Source organism: Nilaparvata lugens, chromosome 4 (assembly GCF_014356525.2).
Source record: "Nilaparvata lugens isolate BPH chromosome 4, ASM1435652v1, whole genome shotgun sequence".
NCBI classification, from domain to species: Eukaryota; Metazoa; Arthropoda; class Insecta; order Hemiptera; family Delphacidae; genus Nilaparvata; species Nilaparvata lugens.
The window spans coordinates 32192531-32209229 of NC_052507.1; the positions used below are offsets into that span (position 1 = coordinate 32192531).

General features: G+C 32.3%; 1 protein-coding gene across 1 annotated transcript in view; it reads right to left on the bottom strand.

Moving 5' to 3' along the window:
* The window catches only part of LOC111047974 (N-terminal kinase-like protein), a 51888-nt gene that overhangs the window by 23924 nt on the left and 11265 nt on the right, over nt 1–16699 (bottom strand). The window contains exons 4-6 of the mRNA XM_039427337.1: nt 9152–9242; nt 4346–4660; nt 3547–3670 (exon numbers count right to left, since the gene is read on the bottom strand). Of these exons, the coding sequence (XP_039283271.1) occupies nt 3547–3670; nt 4346–4660; nt 9152–9242 (530 nt within the window). The remainder of the gene's footprint in view (nt 1–3546; nt 3671–4345; nt 4661–9151; nt 9243–16699) is intronic.

A 16699-nucleotide genomic window follows, 5' to 3' on the forward strand; every position in this document is an offset into this window, starting at 1 on the left:
ACAATATATGATAACAGTAACGTCAGTCACAGACACGTTTACAATAGAAACCACATGGCCCACTGTGTTTTGTGTCAACCCTTGTATATATCTATAGCATAAGTTGATGGCAGGTAAATGAAGATTGTGAATAGCGATATAGATATATAGTTAGGAGAGAAGTAAATATAGATATGTAGTTTTCAATGTAACCACGTGGTCAGCATATGCTTCAATTTTACCACGTGGTCAGCATATGAATATTATTGAAGCAATTATTTGATGATCAGATATTTGAATGGTGATCACATAAAACGATAAACATGAGTAAATGTATTTATAAACGAGGGCATGAAATAGATTAGACTATATGTATAAAGTATTCAACAAATAATGTTGTACAATAAATTATAATTCAATAATTATTATAAGCTAATTAAGTTAGTTGAATCCAAATTCATAGGATGAGGACAAATTTGTAAATAGAATAAATTAGGTATATTTGATTGAAACATGTTGACAATGAGTATAAAAACCTGCTTAATTAATTAAGTAGTGATTAGTTGGTATCTTATTAATTTGATTTATTCAACTCGATTGTAATGATGTACTGTATGACATTGTATTCTGTTCATTTCATGTATTTATTATTGAAGTATTTGCCATATTAGATTTATAAGATTGATTAATGTATTAATCAAATCAATGCATTCAATTGTCAGTATCCAAACTTTAGAGTTTAAATATTGGTAAAATGTATGATATCATTTGTTTTAATAATGAAGGGGAGCCATAGTTTAAAATGATATAACATAATAAACATTATAGTAAATTTAAATTGATATTTGAATTCAATTTGTAAGCAGAATATTAGCTGAAGAGTTTGAGTGTAGGCGGAGCTAGAGGGCGAAGGGTGATGAGGGGTGGAAAATCGTGGTTCTAGTATATAAACAGGCAGACCATGCCTTGCAAGTTAGTGGCAGTTAGTGGCAGTTGAGTTGCTGTTAGTTGCTGTGAGTCTCTTGGATTTTGGACAGTGTTCAGTGTAGGAGTGAGTTTTTGGTTTCAGACTTCAATTATCCTATAGGGAATTGACTGAGCCAGGCAAAGATTGTATTTAGAATTTTCATTTTTCTCATTTCAAATCCACACCACCCCACCCTAAAAAGCCCAAATAACTATATCAAATTACATAGCATCAAAGTAAACAGCAAATTTAATTATTTAGCTCTTCTAAATACAAATCTGTAGATACAGTTTTAATTAACTTCTTGAAGCTTACAGTTGAAATTTTCTTCCAAGCACAAATAATAGTTTTTTAAAGCAAGGCTCCCCTAATCATATTCATTCTTTAAAATTTATCAATTCTCTTATTTTTGACTATAATCGTATTTTTAACTAGAGGTGTTCAATATTTTGATTTTATTACTTATTTTTCAAGTAACCTGATAAAAGTAATAATAACTGTTTGTTAAATTTTGTTGTTTAAAATTAAACTTGAACTGTTGTACTTTCAAAAAACTTAGTCATCTTGTATTTATATCTAATCATTACTATATTTTTGATCAATTTTTATAAATTCATATAAATTTAAAGTTCAATAATAAATTCATAATTAACCTTTGTTTTGCCTTTCACTTTATACATTCCCTTACACACGACCCTGATCTATCTATCTTTACCTTTTTCTTCAATACTATTATTAGTTCAGTGAGTGAAATATAAGTATCCACACAGTGAGTGAAGTTACAGTAAAGTAATTAATTTTATCAATTCAAATCAATTCAATTTTATTAGTTTAATTTTATCAATTCATAGTAATTGATTGGCGCCGGGCAAAATACCGTATAGAGTGAGGGAGTTCGAAACCCACTCTAAACAAAGACCGACAGTGGAAAGAGTTCAGACCTTAAGTTTAAAATTTCAAGTCAATCGGTCAATTAGGAATGGAGTTATTGTGTTCACAGACATACACACATACACACACACACACACACACATACACACACACACACACCACACACACACACACACAACACACACACACACCACACACACACACACACACACACACACACACACACACACACACACACACACACACACACACACACCACACACACACACACACACACACACACACACACACACAGACCAACACCCAAAAATCATGTTTTGGACTCAGGGGACCTTGAAACGTATAGAAAACTTGAAATTGGGGAACCTTAATTTTTTTTGGAAAGCAATACTTTCCTTACCTATGGTAGTAGGGCAAGGAAAGTAAAAATTTAATGTGAAATACGTGCGCAAAGTTCCTCTGCTGCACTCAAGAAACCATTCCGCCCTCGCCTAAAACGTTTCTTTCAGTGCAGCAAACTGTCACTTTGCGCACTAGTTGCACAAATAACTATTTTCCTACAGTTACCTTGAAAAGTGGCCATTCCTGCACTGATTACAGAACGCAAAGAATCACTTTTCCGCTCTAGTGCGGGAAAAAAATTTTCTGCACTCCAGATTTGCAACATGGCAACACAAAATAGTTGGTGGGTTATATGGAGGATTAGTGCACGAAAACAAAATTTAAGTTGGTAACAATGACTGTGGTTAGATTTAGATAAGAATCATTTCAATGGCTATCCTACATTTATGATAAAATCCCAATCTAGAAATCCAAAACAAGAATAATGTTCATCTAAATCATAATTAAATAATCATCGTTTACGAATTCTCATCATTTAATAATAAATAATAGTTCTTTTCTATTGATAATTATTATTTCAACTGCAAGCAATGAGAAAAGTAGCAAATATACATTATAAAATTCGAATTTTGAGATTAAATGATTACCGTTCGATATCCATATAAATAAAAAAACATAAGAATACTACAATAAATATTCTCTGTTGTCTATGTTATTTTTATAAATATTTTTCAGTTTACTTTGAGCATTTTTCTCGGTAATTTGAGCAAAAGTCTAAATTTCTGAATCCTGTTTCTGTAGTTTTTAGCTTGATGAAACAAACTTAGGTACGATTCTTCCCGCTAGGTCTACTATTCGTATTATTCAGCTTATTACTTAAACTGAATATTTCTATAACTATTCGATTATGTCTATATGTGAAAATATATATTCGATATTTTATTTGGCCTTCTGCGACTCACTTCCAACTTCCCACTTGTTGGTGGGGCACACATTTCTATTTACAGTAAAGTTTGTGTTGTATTGTTTATACAATTTGAGTTATATTCATGCTGTTTGTACACATTTATTTTTACAAATAAATCTCAATTACCAAACTCATGACTAGAGCACAAAGTACTGACCAAAAATACTACAAAACTCAAGTGCCAGTTTAAACAAAATATCAAAACTATTGAATCCATATTGTGTTTTGTTTTTTTGTAATAATGTGGTTCATTTTGAGTTAAGACCACCGTCTTGATTTAATTCAGTTCAAGCTTTCATTGTGAAAACGCCCTTAGCATTATTCCATAATCTAAAGTACAGTAACAAAGTTTTCTCATTAAATAAATTATAAGGCCTAGAATGATGGAAAAGTTTGTTACCTATGAAATGTTCAAGTTGTTGAAGAAGCCTACTTCTTGTCGCTCGGTCATTCGAAGCAAATAATTTAACAACACAGGGTACTATTTTCTTTTGATATTCTGCATCGTCTAGTAATCTTCCCAACTGAAAAATAAATTCGCATAAAAATAGATACATTGATAATAATAGAGATTAAATTGATTAATTATAATAATAATAGAGACCTGTATTATGATACAGACCTGATTATTTGGGCAATATTCAACTTGATGCTCACTCAAATTGCAATATCCTTTGATTGAATGATGAAAATTTGTAACACCGAGTAATTTAAAATGTAAATACAATGATTATAATTTTAATGGTCATGTACAAAATGCAATGAGTGGCGCTTGTATATGGTTCATGGAGCAAGGCTAAAAAGGCTTTAATGTATTTTCGCACTAAGTTTTCACAATATTTGTGATAAATACTTATAATTTTTCCACATTGAAACTCTTCAATGATTCAATTTTTTTTTAGTAAATAATTGATATTTAGTGATTGAATTAAATGAAAAATGCACTATATAGAATTGAAAAAAAAGATATTTTTTGAATTGAGCTATGAAATTGCTGCCAGCAAACTGTACAGTCTAGATTACAACCCATTTGAAAACATATTTCTAGTCTAGAAATACGTTTCTTAATGGGTTTTGATCTATCAATTATTAAAATATTTTAAACTTATAAGTTAGCACAAGTTTTAAATCGATTTTTATGTCAAAGAAAGATTCTATAGAGAAATATCAAGTTGAGTGAAAATATGAATAAGATGTACCTTAAACATGGGAGCCAGCACAGCGGCACCAGCATCTCCATATTCGAATGCGGTTATCAACTGCGGCAGTATTTTATGCTTGCATATGTGTTGAGGAAATCGATCAAGTTGATTAGTCAAGTTGTTAAGAAAGCGTGACTTTTCATTCTTATCCTTTATCTGACTTTCTTCTAGAAACAGCAGTGAGTCGACTAGTTCGTTTTTAAAATATCCGCCATTTTTGCGACATCTTGTGATGAGGTCAGCAGGATTCGGTCTTGTGTTGGGATTGGCTCCCACCATTTCACAGTATGCTCCGCTCAATGACTTCGGTATCTATACAAATGCAATATAAAGTGTTCAAGTTACAATAAAATTTAGCCAACATTATAAAACGCATGAAACTTAAACGTACGAGGCCAATGCTCATTGAGGAATTCAGAGAATTTTGTATCTGAGGACAATTTCATCTGGTAAAACAATTTGAACGAGAAATACAGGAATTTGTGATATAATGATTTGTATTTAAAGTTTGTTTGATGGAATTTATAGTTTCATTATTTGTTATCCAACGTCTGCTTGATAAGAACACTATAATCAGTGACTATAATTTATTCAAGGAAACATTATAAACAATATCGGGACACCGAGCTTCGCTCGTTATTTATTTATTGATAAACAGAACACAATTCTTCAAAATGATTGAGGAAGGACTAACAGGCACAGCCCAAAACTGTTTCTTCCCCAAATTTCGATTTATACACTATAAATGGTCCAAAAAGTAGATTATGTGCCATACACTTGAATTCAGGTTCAATTTTCAGTCCAAATATTTAAAAACAGAAAACTTCTAATTTAGATTGTTTACAAACCAAATTGAATAACAAAATAACACTCACTAATCACTTAAAACTGTAAAATAATTATTAACTTTATATTATGATATACCATTAGTCATGTCAACAAATCAGATTATTTTGATCGAGTCTATTAAAATTTCTAGATTTCTCGCGAGGTACGGTAAGCTGATTGATTACACAGCTGATCTCCCACACAGGCACACGCATCCTCTGTTATCGACAGACGACGAAATTATCATATGTTTTTAAAGGATGAATTATCCTTTTCATGTCCTTCTGCGAGTTTTCCCAGGGATGAGACCTGGTTCAATCGAATTTTTATATCATAAACCTACTATGTTCCAAATTTCGTGAAAATCGTTAGAGCCGTTTTCGAGATCCGTTGAACATAAATAACCATCCTATCCTATTATATTGAGCGAGCAATTTCTGTATATCTGTTCATATTTTTCTATTTTTATAATTATCTGGTTATCTGGTTATTTATGTTCAACGGATCTCGATAACGGCTCTAACGATTTTCACGAAATTTGGCCTGTGTGGGACATCAGCTGTGTAATCAATTAGCTTACCGTATCTCGTGAGAAATCTAGAAATTTTAATTGACTCGATCAAAATACAGTAATCTTATTTGTTGACATGAGATGGTATATATCATAATACTCAATCATTAAGTAGTAACATAAGTTAATCATTATTTTACAGTTCTAAGTGATTAGTGAGTGTTATTTTGTTATTTAATTTGGTATGTTGTTTACATCTCGAAAACGGCTCTAACGATTTTCACGACATTGGAACATAGTAGGTTCAAGCGATTAGTGAGTGTTATTTTGTTATCCAATTTGGTTTGTAAAAAATCTAAATAGGAATTTTTATGTTTTAAAATATTTGGACTGAGAATTTCACCTGAATTCAAGTGTATGGAACATAACCTACTTTTTGGAATATATATAGTGTATAAATCAAAATTCGGGGAAGAAACAGTTTTGGGCTGTGCCTGTTAGTCCTTCCCCAATCATTTTAAAGAATTGAGTTCTGTTTATCAATAAATGAATAACGAGCAAAGCTCGGGGCTCGGTGCCCCGATATTACTATTAAACGAGCAACTTCTGTTTATATGTTTAGATGTTAATTGACCGAGCGAAGTGAGGTCTAAGATTCAAGTCGACGGTTTGGCATTTCTCTTAATGTTTATATGTTTATATATTGCGCATTTACGGCGAAACGCGGTAGTAGATTCTCATGAAATTTGACAGGTATGTTCCTTTTTAAATTGCGCGTCGACAAGGTTTTTGGAAATTTTGCACTTCAAGGATAATATAAAAGGAAAAAGGAGCCTCCTTCATACGCCAATATCGGAGTAAAAATCAGACTATAGAATTATTCATCATAAATCAGCTGTCGAGTGGATTATAAATCGCATGCCATGACGCATGCAATTCAATATCTCAATGTAACTTGGTAAAAAATTTGCAGCTGTGTAGACTATAAATTGCATGCCTTATTGAATGCAATTTTTATGCACTATTAAAATAATAGGATGCAAAGGATAGGATGCATAGGATAACAGCTTGTCTGGGCGCCTAGATGTCTTCTGGTTTTCTCGCGCTAAATTTCGGAAAGCGTTATATGATAATCAAATCTTGTGTAAGTATGATCTGATCAAATAAATAGTTGGTGTAACAGTGTGGATGTGCATATGGTTTGGGACGTCGTTCAGTTATAAATGTTATTTATTCTATTGATAAAATTTTTGTTCATTATTTGTTATTATATTCTTTAATTTTTATAAGTTTTGGAATTTTTAATTCTCAATTAGTTTTATTTTTACTCTTTTCATAAGTATTTGAAATCTTTGTATTTTTCATTATTGAATTAGGTGGTATTTTTGTTGTTTGTATTATTTATTATTGCATAAGCTCGTATTATTTTTATCATTATTTTCCCTTTTTATTTGTATCTGTACAATTTTTATTATTAAGGAGACATATTTGGGGAAACCCGTTGTTTCCATTGTGAATAAAAAATAAATTAACTATTGATTTCGTGCAATAACGCATGCAATTAATAACTAAAATAACATAGTATTGTCTCTTGAACTTTCTCTGCTTTGAACTTGGGCTGTCCTGTTGCCAGTATGTCTTGAAGGAGATTATTAGCTTTTGATGTTAGCATTTTTGATACACCAACCCCAACAGCCATTAGCCGTTTTCACACCGATATCTCGCCGACACGACATACATACAGGATTTACTCTGATGGACAGTATAAGAGAAGGCTGCAGTTTATAACTGCGCGAGGTCTACTGTTCACAGAGCTACTAGTATGTTTATATTTCACCGGATCTCGAAAACGGCTCTAACGATTCTCACGAAATTCAGAACATAGTAGGTTTATAATATAGTCTAAAGATTCGATTGCACTAGGTCTCATCCCTGGGAAAACTCGCTGAAGGACATTAAAAGGATAATTATTATTCCTTGGAAAACAGCTGATAATTATTTCGTCGTCTGTTGGTCATGGAAGTGAGTGAGCGAGTTCATGTGTGTGGGACTGTCAAAATTATGACTCAGCTGTTGAACTTTTGTAATCATTCAATCAGGTACTTAGTGCCGGTTGCAAAAAATCTGGTGTGGCGCACTCACACAACTTTCCTTGCCGTCATGAAAATTGATCACCTGACGCTAGTGTTCCCGCGCATCTCAAGTCTACTATTCAAAGATTTGAGCCAGCTAGTGACAGGGCAATAACGCTGGAGACACACATGAGGTCTGCTATCTCTTCAAAGTGAATGATTTAATAGAATCAACAATAATTTGCAATTGAATAATCACATTTTCTCGAATTTAAAGCTTATTTTCAATTTTAGGTGAAAATGTTACTGAACATTAATTGTAGAGATTTTCATGATCAATCTACTCCACTTGATTTTTTTTTGTTTCAATTGTATCTGAAGCCTGATAATTGGGAATCTATCTGCATTGATGGGGCGGAGCTCCTGAAATTTTTACAGATATGGGACTTATGGAAGTTGATAGAGCTTATCGATGACTATATTAGGTATGAATTTGATCAAAATCGTTGAACCGTTTCCGAGAAAATCACGAAAAACCCTGTTTTTGACAACATTTTGCCATTTTAGCCGCCATCTTGAATTGCATTTGATCGAAATTGTTCGTGTTGGATCCTTATAGTGAAAGGACCTTAAGTTCCAAATTTCAAGTCATTCCATTAATTGGGAGATGAGATATCGTGTACACAGACGCACATACACTCATACACACACACACACACACACACACACACACACACACACACACACACACACACACACACACACACAACACACACACACACACAGACCAATACCCAAAAACCAGTTTTTTGGACTCAGGGGACCTTGAAACGTATAGAAATTTAGAAATTGGGGTACCTTAATTTTTTTCGGAAAGCAATACTTTCCTTACCTATTGTAATAGGGCAAGGAAAGTAAAAAGCCTGATTAATTCCAGTAGATCCATCTTTTTGAAATGGTCTTCTCTGGTTTGGTTCACGTGAAGTTAATCAGGATTAAAATTTAATCGACTTTTAAACTAGGCCTTTGTTGGGGAAATTTTTGCATTCCTCTGGGAATTAATCTCAATTTACTGTGATTAGATAGAACAATTCTGTATGAATGTTATTATAATTTCTTCTTTTGTAATAATTTTTTATGCTTTTGTACTCCAGAGCGAAGCTCGGTCCCCGATATTATAAATAACTGATATAAAAATAGTCAGATGTATAAATATATACAGAAATTGCTCGCTTAATATAATAAGATTTTTTTGTTGATGGACTACATCACCCACGCACAAGCAGAGCAAAATTGTCAAACAAGTGCAATGATGAAAACTATTCAATTTTTTTTAGTATTGGAATATTGGAAATTCTCTATCAAAATTGAATATTGTTTGCATTTACTTACAGACTCAATATGTTTCAACGAAGATTGTTTTGGTAATGGTCCGTTGAACACCTCCCATATAAGGCAGCCAAGACCCCACATATCAGTAGAGCTGAAAAAGTAACAATAGAATAGAGTAATAATTTTCCCATTCCTGAATAATGGTATAACAAATTGGTGTATCTATGATTAACAATTTTTTCAAGTTCCGTATTTTTTTAAAAGCTGTATGATCACGAATTTTACCTGAATTTAAAAGTAAGTAAATCAAATGCGAAATTGTAGACTGATGGAGAAAACAACAATCTATTTAGTCCAGTCAAGGAGAGGTTTTAGGGGGAAAGACATCATTTCAATGAGAATTTAATGCTCTACAAACCTGCGGTAAGCATTAATCTTTACTATGCATTGTTGGAGAGTTATAAGCCCTGAAAGAGCAAAAATAGAATAAAACCAGTTATTTTCACCTTCAAGAGCGAATATCTCGGAAACTGTTGGGAATATAACAAAATTTCACTGAAAAAAAGTGTAGAGAATTTATCAAGCTTCATTTTTTAATAGTTAGTTATGCCGGCTGAATGCATTGTTCTCAAGATATGAGCGAGGAAGCAAAAAGCTGGGAAATGCGTAAAGTGTGAAATTATACATCAAATTGAAGAGAATTCAATACTCTATGAGCCTATAATCAGCATGGATTTTTCCCAACGATTTTTAAAAAGTTATAAGAGCAAAAATAGAAAAAAATTGGAGGCAAACGTGTTTTTTTTTCAAAAATGTCACACCTTCAGAGTGATATTGTCACACCAAGAGCAGTTATCTCAAAAACTAGAGAAGACATAGAAAACGTTGTGAGATTAATATTGTAGGAAATTATGTAAGCGTTAATTTCGTATATAACAGTTATGTCCGTAAGGTACATAGTTTTCAAGTTATATGTGAGAGAACAAAAAAAAAAAATGGTACCTTTGAATCACCCCAACCAATACCTACTATTACTTCAGGCCCCACAACTGATCTCTAATAAACTATGACGTCATCACATGTAGATCTTTGATCTACTGGCGGCAAGAAAGCGAAATAAGAGCGCTGATGCTTGTTATCACATCTGATATGGTAAACAACAAAATTGGAATTACAAATTCAATTTTCACGGTCTTCCATTTCAATGAAAATGGTTTGTTTATCATTCTTCTAATATTCGTTTGTGAAAAGTATTGATGGATTTGGGTTTGGAGATGGTTTTAAATCATGGGATACTGTTGTGTACTTAATTGTCGCGGGAATAATAACGAGACTCCAAAAGTTTCCGTACGGTATTTTCTTTTTCGAAAGATGAAACTTTGAAACAAAAATGGATACGAGCGATGAGAAGAAAGAACTTCAATTCTAAAAAACAACGGTTTACATGAAGTGTAAAAGAACAGTGTAAATAAAGTGTGAGTAGAGAATTTAATTAAGGTGTGAAAGAACAGTGTAAATAAAATGTGAAATTACAGTGTAATATTAGAGTGAGCAAGAACAGTGTAAATAAAGTGTGTGAAAGAACTTTTGAACTAATAAATTAAAAAGTAAATGCAAAGTGTTGGAACTGTCCATAACATCATAATATTAAAGGTTTAACCAACTGAAAAGCATTCCTGATGGGTTTCTTTGTACCACAGATTTATTGTGGTCAAGCTTGTGGGAGCCTCTTTCTTAGAAAAGAGTTGCATCTATTTTGGTTTATCTTTGATTTACCTCTCCTTCGATTCTGATACAGGCTATTATTAGGTATTTTTGGTTGAGAAAGAATTTATCAATAGCTCTATCACTAAATCGAGTAGACCTATGTCTATCAAACTGAAAGTATGGATAAATTGTTGCATTTGTGGAATAGAGTGTTTTTATTTAAATGAAATTTCTATTTATTAAAATACAAATGTCTTTAATCTGAAATTTAGATAGGATTCCATCCAATAAAAAATCGATACAGTAACAAAAGTTACATTGATAAGCTAGTAGAAACTACTATGATCTAGGAAGAATCAATCTACATGTTATGACGTCATTAATTAGTTGTGGGGCCTGAAGTAATAGTAGGTATTGCCCCAACCCCCTTAGCACAGGGGGTAGGGGTGGGGACTTTTGATATGTTTACCTCCTTACTACCTTAAACAGAACTGCGGGATCAAAAATTGTCTTCCAAACTTTTCCCTCTAAACCCTATTTTGAGCATTCATTGCCTGGACTAATTACATTATGCTACCAAAGAACAATAATTGTTGTTTAATCTATGGAAAATTCATTATTTATTTTCATATTATGAAAATAAATATAAATGCTATGTGGGATGATTCAATTCTATGAATTTACAAATTCATTTTACTCACAAACTTTATTTTTCCACATGAAGATTTATTTCAATCGATCTTATTATTGTTCGTTTATTCATATCATTATTACTAGTAGTTCTGCGAACAGTAGACCTCGCTCAACTTTCAATTTAATGAGAAGGGCCAGTACATTAAGTACAGTATATTGTGAAGATTTAGCCATGTCATCTATTATTTTCTCCATTGAAAGTGCTAGAGACACTGTTTCCAGAGACACCGGACTTATCAAGGAGGTACTTTTATATCGTCTCCATATTTACAATATTAACATATATTACAACTTTTCTTATAATTATTATAAGAAATCGGTCAACTGACGGAAAAATGGAATATGCAGTATATAGGCAATTTAGACGATGAATCGTCTCACAGACGATGGTGAGACGGAAAATGATTCTAAATAAGATGGGTTTGCTGGTGACAATGACAGGAGGTTGCTAATGATGTTTTTCCTGAAAAGTGGATTCAATCAGGACCTCCTAAATACTAAATATTTAGGAGGTTCTGATTCAATGTTAGAGCTTGTTATGCCTATGCAGAATGTTAATGCTCACAAATTAGTTTCCGATCTCATATCAAAAGGAAAACAAAAAAATTGGCACTGTAGAGCGACTCAAAAATGCACAAAAAATGCATACAATACAATAATTTATTGTACCTGATAAACTGAAAATTCAGTTAAAAAATAACTAAAATAATAACTGATAGTTATGAATAAAAGTTGGAGATTGAAGAAATGTTTATGATGTTAAATATTGTCTACAACGAAATAGTTGATTTATTAGTTGACTAGCAGGAACCCGTGCTTCGCAAGGATCTATTTTCAAACTTGATAATCTGAAAACTTGACGTAATGAAATTTTAAAGAACTTAAAATAGGCCTATAACCATCCTTGGTTAATTAAGAATCTAGCCTATAAGCAAAATTTCAAGTTAATTAGTCCAGTAGTTCAGACGTGGTAATGCGTCAAACATAATTTTCCTATCCCATACTTGTATAAGCCAACTCTTTATTTTATTATAGATATGGTTAACAACTGCAAGAGATAGGAGTGTGGAACAGAATAGTTGTGAAACTATGATAGCGCCAGAAGTGTCTCAAACACAATAGTAGGTACTACATGAACTTTTTGAAAGTGATTTGAAAAAATGTTAAAACAACAGAACTGAAAGTTGTCAACCTTATCATTCTACCTCCATTTAGAGAGGCTTTTGTTTGAGCCGAATGAAATCTTCTATCTTCTATATATATAAAAAAATGAATGTCTGTTTGTGTGTTTGTTCCCTATGACTTGAAAAATACTTAACATAACGGCATAAAACTTTGGGAATATGTTGTGTGAATATTGGGGATGGTTTCTGACCAGAAATTTTAATATGGTGGCTAATAATCATTATTTATTTATCTACTTTACAGGCCTATGTTTTCGAAATGGTCGGCCTAGCGGCTACCGAAGAACGGAAAGATTATCATGATTCAAGATCATATTGAGATAATATGATTTAGCATCTAAAGTTACCAGCTGTAATAAACACGTCACCCTATGATAAATTGTATAGGCTACTGGTATTACAACGGTAGTTTGGAGTTGGAGTGTAGTTGATTGGTACCAGCTGTAGATAATGGTTCCTTAGAAGACCTATACAAATAATTATCACTCCCCTAACATTGAGTAACCGGAAAATGTTGGAAAAAATTATTCACCTCATGGAAGAGAGTTGTTCATATTGCATTTATTATTACTGAAGAATGTCAGAATAATTCACAATTTTTTTGAATTTAGCGTAGCTTATTTTCATCCTGAAAATCCTAAAATGGAAGATGGAAAGAATATGTAATTCCTGGTGATGATTCATCGTACATCGCATATTTCCTGGACCATCCATTGACAATCAACAACTATGAAAACATTGAACTCATCTTTGAAACACTAATTCATCCTATCTATTTTTTTTAATTCAACACTTCACTGTTAGATATTACTACCAATTGATTGAGAAGAATATGTTCTGGGAATAATGAATGCTGCATGACTGAGCACATAGGAATTCCGTATTCAGATTTGAATGAAAATATTGATTGTCAGATAATTTCATGATTCACCAAATAAAGTGAAGTAGTGTACATTGACTTTTGGCGGTACGAAGTTCGCCAGGTAAGCTAGTTGTAAATAAAGCTTTATTATTAATAGTCAACACTGAAAAAAGACAGGCTCAATCACCAGGAATACTATAAGTTCTGTGAAGGACCAGTAAGCCATTAATTTCGATTAGTTTAATCACTTACATTATGGACAATCAATATGTATGACATTTATTAGCTACAAAATAAAAAACTTTGATTGAAGTGACCCCGACTACTACAATATGAATAACCATTTAGATAAAATAAAAGATATTACTCACATCTCTCAACAACTCGTACTTCTTGTTCACAAAATATTAACACAAAAATATGAGTTATATTGAATGAACTCACGGCTAGTACTCAAGTTTGTCTTTTTCTGGCCATGCTACAAATGAATATAGATTTATGTTTGACATCTTGTTTTTTAAAATCTTGTTGTCTATTAAGAAATTTTTCAATGTGATTTTTGTTTGCAATAAAATTTGAAAAAAAAGAATTATCAACAAACTCCTAACCAAAGAAAATCTCTGTGCTCTGTTCTAATCGGAATATATGAGACGCATACAACAATGGAACAAACACGTGGCAAGCTAGCGCTTTCAATCTATGGAGAATTAAATTCGATCAGCTGATCGATGAAATTATTTTAAGCTTTCCAATGATTATAACATATGTTAGAATATCATGTGTCAATTATCTCAGTTCCATATGGCATTCACCTTACCATGTTCATAACCTTACTAAATATGATCCTTTTTCATCCTTTGAAACCCTTAGAGGCAAAATATCTCAAAATCCGTTCTTAGTGCGCGTCTAGCATGTTTGAAGAATATTTGTGCAAAGTTTCAAGTCTGTAGGACAATTAGTTTGAGCTGTAGTGTGATTTTACATCAAAATTTTCGAAAAATGCCCTCTCCTGGACCCCCCTGTGCTCCTGATCGGAATTTTTCTGCATAGATCTAATTTTTTCGTAGCTGAACAAAAAAGTTCCTCATGACTTTGCTGTGCAATGAGCGGTTAAAAAGTACAAAATTTTATGGGGGCCCCAGCTCCCTCAGGGGGGCAAATTTCTGAAAATCCTTTCTTAGTGGATGTTTTCAGGCTACCATAAACAATCATGCAAAATTTCAAGTTTTTAGGCTCAGTAGTTTGGGCTGTGGTGTGATTTCAGTCTGTCGGGGCTTAGCCTTTTATAAGTATAGAGAAGATAATTTTTATGATGATAAAAATAGTTGACTTATCTGTAACATAGACAATAATAGTTATTTATGTATTGAGAGCGTAAAACTCGACTATCGCTGGAATCACATACACATTTTTTTCTACAACTGCAGAATTGGACTCCAATACAATAAAGAGTTTTTTTTTAATAATTTATCCAATTAATTTGATAAATCAATTTAATAATAATAATCATAATAATTTATTTTATAATGATTTATATTATTAGAATAAGATGAAACAAAGTATCGTTTGCAAAAAAAGTCTGGTCGAAACGAGATTCGAACCTGGGTCCCACAGTGCGTGGTCCAACGTTCCAGCTCTCTACAATACCGTGAGTTGTTGATACTGAAGGCGAAAAAGTAGGAACATGAATTGCTGTATCTTCAAAGACGCTAGATAAGAAAAACTACTTCCACGATGGAGTTGGTCTGCGGTTTTTTAAATTACAAAAACCGGAGGTCTTATCAAAAATAGTTACACATACGTTTCTGCGCCTTGTTTCAAAGAACTTGCATACCAAATTTCATCCAAATCGGACAATAACTGCGGTACAAACAAACAGACAAAAGCCGATCGAGTCGAAACTAAGACCTCAGCTTCGCTTTGGTCAATTAATTATTTTTTCCTACAGGTACCTTGGAAAGTGACCATTTCTGCACTGATTGCAGGACGCAAAGAATCACTTTTCCGCTCTAGTGCGCAAAGTGTTACTTTATGTACTCTTAATACTTTGCATATTAACTTGCAGCCATCCCAATCAGCTGTTGACATTGATGGCGTGTATTTTGGATGCGAATTGGTTCTATCTATATTTTTTCTGATGAATAGAAATGAGAACTCATTAAATTATACATCTTAAATATTATTAATTATTCATTATTTCAAAAAATATTTTTTTCAATCATGAATTGATTTTGGTTGAAAAATTATTCAGAAATTAAGATTTACTCAAAATTTTCAAATCCAATTAGATTAATTTAATTTTTAATTTGAAGAAATTGTCGATTATTAATTTTTAATTGGATTATCAAGTTTAAAATAAATTAAAGTTATTAATAACAAAATTATACAGACACATTTGATGGATTTCAGCCATCATTTTACCCATAATCAACCACTTATCATATTCAATGGTAACTATAGGGAAAATTTAATGTGAAATACGTGCGCAAAGTTCCTCTGCTGCACTTAAGAAATCATCCCGCCCTCGCCTACGGCTCGTGCGTGAACGTTTCTTTCGGTGCAGCAAACTGTCACTTTGCGCACTAGTTGCACAAATAACTAGTTCTGTGTACAAATAATACTTTCACTTTGAGCATCTAAATCGATCAACTAACAGTTTTCTACAATTTTTCATTCCAATTCAAATAAATGTTTTTTTTTTTTAACTATGAATATTCTTCCGAAAATAAATTATAAATTAAAATTAAATAGAATTGAAGAATAAATTTGAATGAATCCTTTATAGAGTGGAAAATATCATTGTTGTTCCAATATATTAATAGGGTTGGCACTTGAATTGTTCAATTAATATAGAAATAATTACATAGTACCCTTTTTTAAACTTTTGTACCTATATACTGTAGAGACACTTAAATAAACACAACCAGTTCCAGCTTTAAATATCGTTGACCAATCGTTGATTATAACTGAAATATTCGGGTGGAAGCAATTCTGTAAGCGAAGACTTGTGTGCTAATTACCATTTAGTGATTGTTTTTTGCCTGCTAATTACCATTTAGTTATTTTTTTTTGTATGCTAATTACCATTTGGTGATTGCTTTTTTCTGCTAATAACCTTTTAGTTATTGTTTTTTGCCTGCTAATTACCATTTAAAGCCGGTT